This window comes from Aplidium turbinatum, chromosome 4 (genome assembly GCF_918807975.1).
Source record: "Aplidium turbinatum chromosome 4, kaAplTurb1.1, whole genome shotgun sequence".
NCBI lineage: Eukaryota > Metazoa > Chordata > Ascidiacea > Aplousobranchia > Polyclinidae > Aplidium > Aplidium turbinatum.
The window spans coordinates 23,609,158-23,621,036 of NC_137475.1; the positions used below are offsets into that span (position 1 = coordinate 23,609,158).

At 42.1% G+C, this 11,879-nt stretch overlaps 2 protein-coding genes across 2 annotated transcripts; both read left to right on the forward strand.

The window, feature by feature from the left end:
- The first annotated feature begins 2,557 nt into the window (after positions 1–2,557).
- Positions 2,558–8,200, forward strand: LOC145768995 (uncharacterized). The gene is made up of 2 exons (XM_082580595.1): positions 2,558–4,899; positions 6,304–8,200. Exons 1-2 carry the CDS (start codon positions 2,558–2,560, stop codon positions 8,198–8,200), a joined length of 4,239 nt encoding a protein of 1,412 aa, XP_082436721.1.
- Positions 8,201–8,735: 535 nt separating this feature from the next.
- LOC145768996 (uncharacterized) lies at positions 8,736–9,374 on the forward strand. The gene has a single exon (XM_082580597.1). It carries the CDS (start codon positions 8,736–8,738, stop codon positions 9,372–9,374), a length of 639 nt encoding a protein of 212 aa, XP_082436723.1.
- Positions 9,375–11,879: the final 2,505 nt, after the last annotated feature.

The window sequence follows — 11,879 nt, forward strand, 5'->3', positions numbered from 1 at the left end:
CGAACAACAACAACGAAATAACATCAAAAAATAACAAAATAATACACAAACTGCAAATGCACAAAATCTCAATAAATAGGCTATCTACTGTTACAAGTTTACAGACAATGGTACGGTAGCGTTACAAGTTAGAAGAACTGAAAGTATTGAGAACGATAAAAACAATCAGATGACATGGCAGCCATCAAAACTAGTTAATAGCATACATAGAATTATTATAATGAAGACGGTAATTTGATATACGATGGCAATCAGACCTCATCAGGGAGGCAACAATAGAGTTAGACGATACTTCGCATCTTCCAACAAAAGAAAAAACATATTTACGAAGTAATGCATCAAATGTTATGATGTTACACAAGACTTGATGTTCACGTACGCTATAGTGTTTAGGCAAATTATGTATAATTCTAAACGCATTATTGAAGGCAACACGCAGACGATTAATGTCACGTTGATGATAATTTTCCCACAGATGACATGCATACATTGGAGTACAATAAGAACGGAATAGAACATTTTTAATATCACTGGAGCACTTGTAAAATTTGGATTTTAATTTGTTGGCAGAACAGTAGATTGATCGCACTTGTCGATTTATATCCTTGTCGTCACACATTGCCGTGTCAAGAAAAACACCCAAATATTTGACACTGTCTACGAATTTGATCTCACTTCCATTGAGCCGTACAATTGGATTCATATTTAACTTTAAGTGTTTTGTTTGGAAGTACATAGCAAATGACTTTTTGCAGTTAAAAATGACATCGTTAGAAAGCGCATAATCTTCACACACATTCAAGATACTCTGCAGACCATGAACACTTGGAGAAATACAACAAATATCATCAGCAAACATGAGATGATTAACAAGTGTATTACCTATGTAACAGCCTGCCTTGGTTTTGCTTAACACAGTCGATAGATCATCCATATACACGGCAAATAAGTAAGGACTGAGAATACCACCCTGTTTGACACCATTGCTGACAGAAAAAGACTGTGAGTAATGACAACCCCAGCGTATGTACATCCGCTGATGGGTATACCAATAAACTACTAGACGAACAAAGCACATTGGCACTCCTCGTTGAATTAGTTTCTTGAATAGGAGGTTGTGGTTTACCCTATCAAATGCTTTCGAAGAATCTAAGAATACAGAAAAAACAGGACTTCCACGTTTTCTGTAGTAAGACACAGCTTGCTTAAGTACAAAAATGCACATATCTGTGCTATGCTTAGGTTTAAAGCCAAATTGATTATCGTTTGTTGTGAGATAGTCATTAATAAAAAAAAGTACAACATGTTCAAATAGTTTAGAAATGACAGTAGCAAGAGCAATAGGTCTGTAGTTTGCGATGTCTCTAACGTCACCAGATTTGTTTTTAACAATGGGAACTAATTCAGTTTTAAGACAAGCATTTGGCACATACCCATGAATAAGGCACATATTAAAAAATGATGAAAGATATACACTGATACTGGAATCTGCATAAGCAATGTGCTCAGAAGATATTTTATCACAACCAACAGAGCAATTTAATGGCAATTTATGAAGCAAAGAAGAAACTGTGTCAGCAGAGGTCAGAAATTGTTTAGTATTGTGATAGCCATGTATATCATTTAAGTGCGATGAAACAAATTCTTCATTGACAACTTTTTTACCAGTCGAGTTTAGCAATTTATTAAAGTGACACATCCACATGATCGAAATGTTTTTACTTCCAACAGCACTTCCGACAGAGGTAGGTAATGAACATCTTTGTGATCCAGACTGTCTAATTTTATCCCAAAATGTTTTAAACGAGGAGTCTGCATGAAATGCTTTGGCAATGGCATCTGCTTCATGCTGATCTCTGTTACTTTTGCACTTTCGTAGAGAAGATTTGAATATTTTACGAGTAGCAGACATGGCCTTGTGTATGCTGCCAGTTTTAGGTTTGCCACCTTCAACCCAGTCCAGGTACTTAGCTCTGGCTTGCTTGTGGAGTGACTTGACAGTATTGTTCCAACCAGGAGTTGAATAAGTAGATATTTTCTTGTTTTTAACTAAAAGAACTTTTCTTGAGGCATCTAGGAGGACCTCCACGATACTGTCATAAAACTTGTCAATCTTGACAAAAACGTCAAGTATCATTGTAATTTCGCTCCAATTTAATAAACTATTTCCATTTATATTCGACAACAGCCGGATTGCCTTTGCGGTCGAGCCTAGTGATAGAGGATAATATCACATTAGTTTTCAATTTTCTTGCCGTGGGTAGGCAGATTTGTTTTGTTTCTTATTGCCTGTGGTAGGCAATATTTAGTTTCTCGTGCCCTAAAGTCGGCACACTAGTTTTCTGGTTTCTTTTGCCTATTTCGCAAATTATTTCTAGTGTCTTTGCTGACAATCTGTCCACTGTTTTGCAAATTGCTTATCAAGAAACTGTCCTTGGATAGGTGATTTTAGGCTTTCCATTCCTTTGTTACTTTATTATCCTTCGTAGACTTGTGCCAATATTTGCGGTTGATTACTTCTCATCTTCTACATTGAAACTTTCAGCATTAAATAAAGATGTCTAAAACAACAGAAACTCCAATTGAGCAGGAAAATCCATCTTCTGAGGAAACCCAGAACCTTCCATCGGTTTCAGCGTCAGGTTTGCCGGAAACTCATGTCGAGGAATTCTCTCTGGACAAAGCAACGCGAGAAGACAAAAGGTTAGCCTCTTGGTTTGTTTTATGCCAGAAAGCTGCAAAAGCTAAGAGTCTCGTAGAATTTAAAAACGCTGAAGAATCGTTTCAGCGAGTTTACGACCAGCTGTTACCAATGATGGAAGATCACTTAAAAACTTTTAAATACGCAAATGATGAGTTTTGCGAACTAGAGGCGATGAAGCAGGCTTGGATTCAAAGGAAATTAGAGATTAGCGTTGCTCGAGCAGAACTGAGCGCCGAACCCGAGCCGCATGTCGAACGTTCAGCTTTGCGAAAAACGCCAGCGGCTAGTGTGGTGTATAGTCGCCGATCGAAGAGGTCTAGCCGTTCTCGCTCTTCCTGTAGCACGTCTGTCAGTGAAAGGCAGAGAACGGAGGCGGCACTAGCCAAGAAGCTTGCCGAACTTAAGTTGAAAAGCATAGAAGAAGAGCAAAGATTACGGGATCAAGAATCTCAACTGCGGGCTCAAGAATCTCAGCTGCGGGCTCAACAAGAATCTCAGCTGCGGGCCCAAGAATCTCAATTGCAAGCCGATAGGGAACGATTCGAGGCCAAATTGGCTGTCGAGACAGCAAAAGCGCAGTTAGAAGTTTTGGACCAGTCTGAAGAATGCAGACGGTCCACGTCTCTAGCAAGCCTATGCGAGGACCAAGTGGATTCTAGCACACCGAAAGTGCCGGACTGCCAGCCTGGTCTTGCGCTATCTGGTAGAGCGGATGCCAGTAGGCATGAGGGTCAGGTGGATCTCGGTATAGGAAAGGTGCCGGAATTCCAGCCTGACCGTGCTATGACTGAGGTAAATAAAACTGTTCGCTTTCAGCCCTCGGACTCTGAAATTTTGCCTTGCATCGTGAAAGCTGTTGGCGAGGGCATGTGTATGCCTAAGCCAGAGCACATGACATTTTCAGGCGAGCCAATTGAGTATTGGACCTTTATTCGCCATTTCGAGACCCACTTGGAGAGTCGAGCTCACACCGATGGAATGCGGATGACTCTACTATTGCAGCAGTGCCGAGGTAAAGCCAAGCACTTAATCGAGCATTGTTCGATTATCGACTCCAGTGGAGGATACGCAGAAGCGAGGAAACTTCTGCACGACAATTATGGCGTGCCCCATATTGTCGCTAGGTCTTTCGTTACAAGGCTCATGGGAAGGCCTGATATAAAGAGCGAAGACGCGTTGGGCATGCGCGATTATTCCCAACTCTTACGTCAGTGTTCACTGGTGCTAGGGAAGCTCGAAAACTTGGGCGACCTTAACACAGTGGATACCATGGTGATGCTGGCTGCCAAGTTGCCGATGGAAACGCAGAAGGGCTGGAGGCGCCGCACTGCAAACATTATACTGCAGTCAGGGAGGCAAGCTACATTTAACGACTTTGTAGGGTTTGTGGAAGAAGAATCGAGAGTATTAAACGCTTTTGGAGGTTTACTGTGCAGGTCGGTGAAACGAGATCAAAGGGTCCCTGCCAGCCCCCGATATACCCAGAAGAGCTCTTGTTCTGCCGTTGAAGCGACGGTTGCTTCACGGCCGAGGATGGCATGCTACCTTTGCAACGGACCGCATCCAATAGGTAGATGCAATGAATTTCTGAAAAAGTCAATTTATAATCGCAAGGACTTTATTAGATACAAAGGAAGGTGTTACAACTGTTTTAGCGACAAGCACGTTGTTAGGTCTTGTGATAGACCGCCGGCCTGCACTGTAAAGGGTTGTGGACGTCGCCACAACACTCTGCTGCACGAAGAAATGAGACCTACTGGCCCGAGGCAGCAGCCTAACTTTTCACGAGGTCCCAGAAACAATGATCAAACCATAGGAAATAGCAACAATGGCAGGCCAGCCACCATTGCTAAGTGCGAAACGCTGTCTGAGGGACGAAAGAATTTCTTTTTCTGCGTTATCCCGGTCAAGGTTTATAACGAAAATAAATGTTTGACCGTTAACGCATTTTTAGACACAGGAAGTGACACCACGTTTTGCACCACGTCACTGGTCAAGAGATTGGGTTTAAGAGGTCAGCCAGACAGAATCCAATTGACAACTGTTGGCCAAAGGCCGAGATCGATCGATTGCCAAAAAGTAAATTTTAAAATTCGGCCGCTAGATGACAGTGATGAGCTGGAGATTAGACAAGCGGTGTCGCTGGACGATTTGGCGTTCAGAACCAATCGTCCATTAACGGATTCAGATCTAGAGTCAGGGCCTCTGAGAGAAATTTTCACTAGGGGTACGAAGAGTCATTCCGGGCCCCCCTCTCACTCTGGGCCCCCTTTGTCTTGGGCAAAACGTATGATGTTTTCTTAGGCGTATTGCACGCCATACAACATTTTACTGCAGAATTGGACATTTGTGCGCAATAATAGTATCAACCTGCAATAAAACTATTCTTTAATTTTAATAAGCTATGCACAATAATACTGAATATGAAAGAGGATAAATATGTCGTTTCCCTCATATGATATAGGCCTACCCCGTAGCCGGTCGTTTGGTTGACAAGACATTTGGTCGACAGGACATTTAGGTTAGGGTAAAGGTTTGTTAACTAACCCTAAAATGAGTCGTTCTGTCGACCTAACATCCTGTCGACCAAATGACCGGGTACCGGCCTACCCTGCACTGCTGTCAGATAAGACTGAGCATCATCAAATGCAAGTTTGTAACAACAGAGAATGGCATTGGCCTACCCTAGATTAAATTCTATCCCATGCATCTGAATAATGACATAATGTAAGGTTTAAGTCGCCCCGATAGCTCAGTTGGTTAGCGCGTGACTTCGTGAACGAAGAAGCTTCAAGATCAAGCGGTGCTGGTTCGACTTTCGGGGCGTGCACTTGAGCAACGCATTCTAAGGACTGCTTTCCATTCAGTGGCACTTAATGGATGTAATAATTCCCAGGTAACAAGACTTCAACAATCGGAAATTCCACTCTGCCAATCTCCGTAACCGGCCTTTCTTCAAGAGCCTCTACAGTCTACAAGTATGCGAAACAACCAGGAATAGCCTATCAAGGCTTTGTCAGTACGAGGATAAAGATTCAAAACCAAGTTTGCCTCCTTTTTCAAATAGTTTTTAAAAAACACAAAAAAGCCCAAAAACACCCGGGCATTAAAAAAAACTAGCGGTTTGGGATTTTTAAAAAAATTTCGGGTTTTTCTCAACCCTGCTGTTGCTATACTATGCCCCTCCCCCCCCCGGGACAGGAGAATAACCAACTTTTGTGATTTAATTTAGGGTGCTTTTAACATAACATGTTTGCACGTAAGGCATTAAATCACCACTTTAGACACCTAATTTCTTTCTAAGCCCTTTTGCTACATTACGGGCCCCCCAAGGACTAACGAATAACAACATTTATGCTTGAATTTAGTCGTTTAGGATGGTTTTAACCAAACATTTTTTCGCGTAAAGTATAAAATCACAATTTCGGCCCCCCAACAACCACAGGCCTGGGCCCTCAAGGGTACGCCGTACCCTCCGTACCCCCCTCTCGTAGGCCCTGTCTAGAGTCATGGCCTCACTTGAAGGGTATCCAATTTCCTCACCTGGATACTGAAGAGGTTGCATTGTTAATTGGCACTGACGTCTCATACGCTCATAGGAATTTGGATTCTAGGTTTGGAGGGAGAAGACAGCCCTGTGCAGTGAAGACTCCTTTAGGTTGGAGTGTGATAGGGCCCGGAATCGAGCAGCCGAACTCAAAATTGGCAATGGTCAACCGAATATGCCAGAGCCAACTACAGAATCGCCCGATAATTTCCGGAGACTTAGATTTCCCCACCTCAGTGGAGGACAGGAAGGTTTTAGCTCTTATGAGGTCCACAGTGAGACATGACGAAGGACACTATTACTTGCCTCTGCCATGGCGTCTTGGAACAGAGTTTCCGCATGGCAGTCTACACATGGCAGAGAATCGACTAAGGTCCCTTAAAAGACGGTTACAAAGAAACAGCACACTTTACAAAGAATATACTAACAAAATTAAAGATTACTTAGATAAAGGCTATGCAGAGAAGATCCGTGATAACGAGAACGCAGATGCGGCATGGTATCTTCCTCATCATCCAGTGTTCAACCCAAACAAGCCTGGTAAATTAAGAATTGTCTTTGATTGTGCGGCCCAACATAGAGGGACGTCACTGAACGATGCGTTGTTGCAAGGGCCAGATCTAACTAACAGTCTGATTGGAGTATTGACAAGGTTTCGGTTGGATCCGGTCGCTCTCATAGCTGATGTTGAAGCTATGTTCCACCAAGTCTGCGTGCAAAAGCAAGATGTCGACGCGTTGAGATTTCTTTGGTGGCCCGATGGAGATTTGTCTAGATCGCCCGTTCCTCACCGCATGTTAGTGCACCTTTTCGGAGCCACCTCTTCCCCTAGTTGTGCTGGTTTCTGTCTTAAACAGGTGGCAAAGGACTTTGGAGGTAAGTTTGACCCTAAAGTTTCCCAGGTGGTCAACAGGAATTTCTATGTGGACGATTGCTTGACCTCCACACAGACTCCAGAAGAAGCTATTGACTTGATGGACCAATTACGAAAAATGATGCAACTGGGCGGATTTCGTTTGACCAAGTGGCTATCCAACAACAAGGACGTGATCGAAAGAATTCCGGAGGAAGAACGAGCTAAGTCAATTGTTAATTTCAATAAAGGTAATCTTGAAAAGGAAAATGAACGTGTGTTAGGGGTTAGCTGGTCAGTGTTGGACGACAAGTTCGGTTTCAACGTTATAGACGTTATGAGAGGACGTTTATACACTCGACGAAGCATCTTATCCGCTGTATCAACTCTTTATGACCCCCTCGGGTTCGTAGCTCCCGTAATCCTTGTTGCACGCATTTTGCAACAAGACTTGATAAGAAAAGGCTTGGGGTGGGATACACAATTGCCCCAAATTGACGTAGACGAATGGAGGGAGTGGTTCTCTCAACTTTCCGAATTGCAAAGTGTTACTTTGCCGCGCTGTTTAAAGCCATTGCAATTCGGCAAGGTAAAGGAATACCAACTGCATCATTTTTCGGATGCTTCTAGCCATGGCTATGGCGCTGTATCATATTTGCGTCTCATCAACGAAACAAATGACGTCCACTGTGCCTTTCTGTATGGAAAGGCTAGAGTTAGCCCCCCAAAAACGGAAAGCATTCCACGTCTTGAGTTGGCAGCAGCAGTGCTCTCTGCCGAGAATGATGAATGGATTAGAAAGCAATTAGATCTTCCAAATGTGAAATCAATATTTTGGACTGACTCTTGCGCTGTGCGCCTAAGTATATGTAACGAAAGCAAGCGCTTTCCAACGTTTGTCGCGAATAGACTCGCAAAAATTCATCGACAGTCCGAGCCATGCCAATGGAGACATGTAAACACGCGTTTCAATCCTGCGGATGTCGCATCTAGAGGCCTGTCTGTGAAAGAACTCGTTAAGTCCAGATGGCTTGTTGGACCCGAGTTTCTGTGGTGTGACGAGACTGCTTGGCCACAGGCGCCAGAGAAAAAATAGGCAACGCTGCCTAAAGAATTTCTCCCTGTAGAACGGAAACGAATTGTCAATGCTTGTAAGAGCAGTGACACGGATTTGATTTTAAATTTAATCAATAGGTATTCTTGTTTGGAGAAGTTGAAAGTGTCAGTGGCATGGCTTTTGCGTTTTAAGGCCTTTCTTAAATCAAGAGACTCTGTTAGCACGTCAAAGCTGACAGTAGATGAGCTAAACTTTGCAGAAATCTCTTTAATCAAACTCGAGCAACATCTCGCATTTTCACCTGTTATTAAGATATTGCAAAAGGAAGGAGCATGGTAAAAAGGTATGGATGCATTTTCACTTGCTTAACTATGAGGGCAGTCCACTTAGAGATTGCCTATGACATGTCTACTGACGCATTTCTGCTTTTCGACGATTCGCTGCCAGACGGGGAAATCCTAAGGAAGTGTTTAGTGATAATGGCACCAATTTTGTCGGTGCACATCGCGTATTAAAAAATTGTTTGAGATCTTTACAGGACCCCAGCATTGAACAATACTTTCGACGAAAAGCAATGAGGTGGAATTTCAATCCACCAGGAGCGTCTCACTTCGGAGGCGTTTGGGAACGAATGATCCGCTCGGTTCGACGGATTCTCGACTTTATGCTCTCCAAGTTCGGCACACTGACGGACGACACGCTGAACACCTTCATGATTGAAGTGGAGAACATCCTGAACTCACAACCGCTGGTTCCAGTGAACTACAATTCGACGGATCAACAACCACTGACACCAAATCATTTATTACGACACAATTTAGAGAGTGATCCTCCAATGCTTTCCGTGAAGGCAAACGAAAAAGACTGCTATGCGCGACGACAATGGCGAAGAGTTGATTTCCTAGCCGATGAGTTCTGGCGAAGGTGGAAAAAGGAGTATCTACCGACAATCGCTTTGAGACAAAAATGGCCGGACCGAAAATGCAACTTCGAGACGAATGACGTTGTCTTAATTGTTGACGATAATTTTCCACGACGACGTTCGACTATGGGAAGAATCATTCATACATATCCAGATAAGCACGGAGTAGTGCGACAAGTAGATGTTCGAGTCGGTACCAGCATCCTGAGAAGGCCGATTGCAAAGCTGTGTCTTATCTGCAAGCCAGCCGAGGCCTCAAATGATACCGCTATCGACACAAATACTGTATAGATCGAAGCAGTGCAAGAACTGCGATTTCATGCGCTTCTACGAAGCAATTGCCTGGATTTGAGGGCAAATAATAGACGCTTTGCTGATTTTATGAACGCTCTGCTGATCCGTTGCTGCGGGAACCCGATGTACCGGAAGTCAATTGTGGATTGTATTTTTCGCGGTATCTACGCATTGTCGTTCCTGCATGCGGTGTGGAGACAACAATGAGTAGATACATAATGTTTCGTATCTGTGTTTTATGACTCGCTTCAGTATTGCAGCCGTAGAGTTTTTGCCTTTACCCTTCGTAATTGCGAAAATATCTTGTTTCACGTTAAAAATAGGCTTGCATAGTTTTCCTATTTTTGAAGGGAGTGTAAGATATTTTCTCTTCACTTTCTAAGTTTTGAAGTTCACGTGTTTACAAGTGATAATATATTGATAAATGCCCTTTTTGACGGCATAGTAGCTTTCTCCTGGCGATTGATCAACCGCAATTGATGTACTGGAAAGTTGCTTAGCTTAAAACAATATAGAAAAAACACTTTATTTTGGAAAACATTTTGGTGATTTCATATGCCCTTGCAAAACACGGTGGCTCCAAGTTTATTGTGACGTAACAATTTATTGAAATCATCGCCCCTTGGGATCTTAGTTTATCGCGTACGGAAACAACATTCCATGATTCATCGAAAATATTGTGTTCGATTTGTTGCTTCTTTATTATAATTTGGGAATTTCAAAACATGTAAAAATTTATCTTAAATAGGCGCACTTGTGCCTGAAATATTATCAGACAGTTTGTAGCCAATTGTGGGGCAAGAGTTCTGTTCAACTGTGAACTTGGGTTTGTGACTACTGTACGTTTGTGTCAACCAGTTCGGACTTATTTAGTAAGTCGAGATTTGTAGAATTCGGACAAGCAGCTTTAAAGAGATTGCTTCAATGTGAGTACAAATTGTTTGCTTATTTGTAAATTTGACTGTTGCTTTGTGCTGACTGTTGCTGACATTTCAATCATTCTTGTACGCGCTGTGTTCACTTAAAGAAGACTTGCTGACACAGTTTTATTGCGCATTATCTACGTATCGTAACGCGTTATTTTCGTTTGTTATAGCTGAATTGTAACCGCATTGGAATCCTGTGTAAAGAATTTCAGACTGTAGCTGTTGCCGAAATTCACCGGCTTACTTGGCAAGAATTGGTATGGACATTTTAATCATGTGAAATTTATTGCTGATTTAATGTATTGTTATTCACACTATCTGTCCGTAAAGCGCTAAAGGTCGACACATATTCGCGATGGATGTAGCAATGTAAAAACTCACATTAATCATTATTGCCTTCAATGCCTTGTAGTTTTAGGCAAATGCGTGATTTGTGCTTTTATGTTATTTCAGAAAACGACTTCTTTTGATTACACTCCTGTTCTGATCACTCGGGATTGTGGTTTGAAAGACTGTTGACAAAAACGTCAAGTATCATTGTAATTTCGCTCCAATTTAATAAACTATTTCCATTTATATTCGACAACAGCCGGATTACCTTTGCGGTCGAGCCTAGTGATAGAGGATAATATCACAGAAGCATTGTTCAATGTTTTGCCCACGTTGTGCTCAATTGAAAGAACAGCTAGTCCAACCAAGCGTTCTTGGCTCATTGTAGAGCAAAGGTAATTTTTTTTATCAACGTTAGTTTAGAAAATGATCTTTCCCCTGAAGTTACAGTAACTGGCACAGTAAGAAATAGTCTTAGTAACAAACACAAGTTAGGGTACACAACATTCAGTTTGTTTTGTATACTGTAGAACAGGGAGAACTGTGGTTTCTTTTGTTTTCAATACATTTGTGAGTATTTTTGCAGCATATATCACCACTTTTTTTAAAATTGCTTTTTTGGTTGAGGCTTGACATCATTTTCAATTTTCCAGATTTGGCTAAGTCTGAAATTTTGAAGGTGCATGTCGAATTATGATGATAAATCCGCATATGCAAATAAGCTTCCAAAAATATTTGTCATTGTCTTTATTTGTTATGTATCAACATATTTTACAGCAAATGTTTAAATTTAATTAGCAGTAAATTTTTTGAGAAAATTAGTTCAAAAGATTGGTGTCCTATATATAGGTCGCTAGGCACACGCAGGGGCTGAACACTTCCTGAGAGTTCCGAACACTTCCTGAGAGTGGGGGGGGGGGTAATTTAAGCAGGGGCGGGAACGATCTTTTGACATCGACGAGGGCTTACTGGATTATCACATATACTTCCGAAAACTCGCTCCTCAGACCCCGCTCGCATTACTGAAAGCTTCAGTTTCTTTTTCAGCGCGTTTAGGCTGCATGTTTCGCGCCGAGGGCGCAAAATTTTTGCCTTTCAGCATGATTTAAAATCGAAAAATTCTTTCAACGAATCTGAAATCACGAGCAAAAGCTTTTTAACATTTGCCACATTTTTTTGAGGTTTTGAGACAATTTTGACTGGAAGAGGGGACGTACGCAAAATCCCTCTTTGTATTCTTCCTTGG

Excerpts from the sequence above, each read along its gene's own strand:
- LOC145768996 (XM_082580597.1), top strand. The coding sequence starts at position 8,736 with ATGAGGTGGAATTTCAATCCACCAGGAGCGTCTCACTTCGGAGGCGTT.
- LOC145768995 (XM_082580595.1), top strand. The coding sequence starts at position 2,558 with ATGTCTAAAACAACAGAAACTCCAATTGAGCAGGAAAATCCATCTTCT. Across the intron at positions 4,900-6,303 it reads TTAACGGATTCAGATCTAGA|GAATTTGGATTCTAGGTTTG; the intron begins GTCAGGGCCTCT and ends ATACGCTCATAG.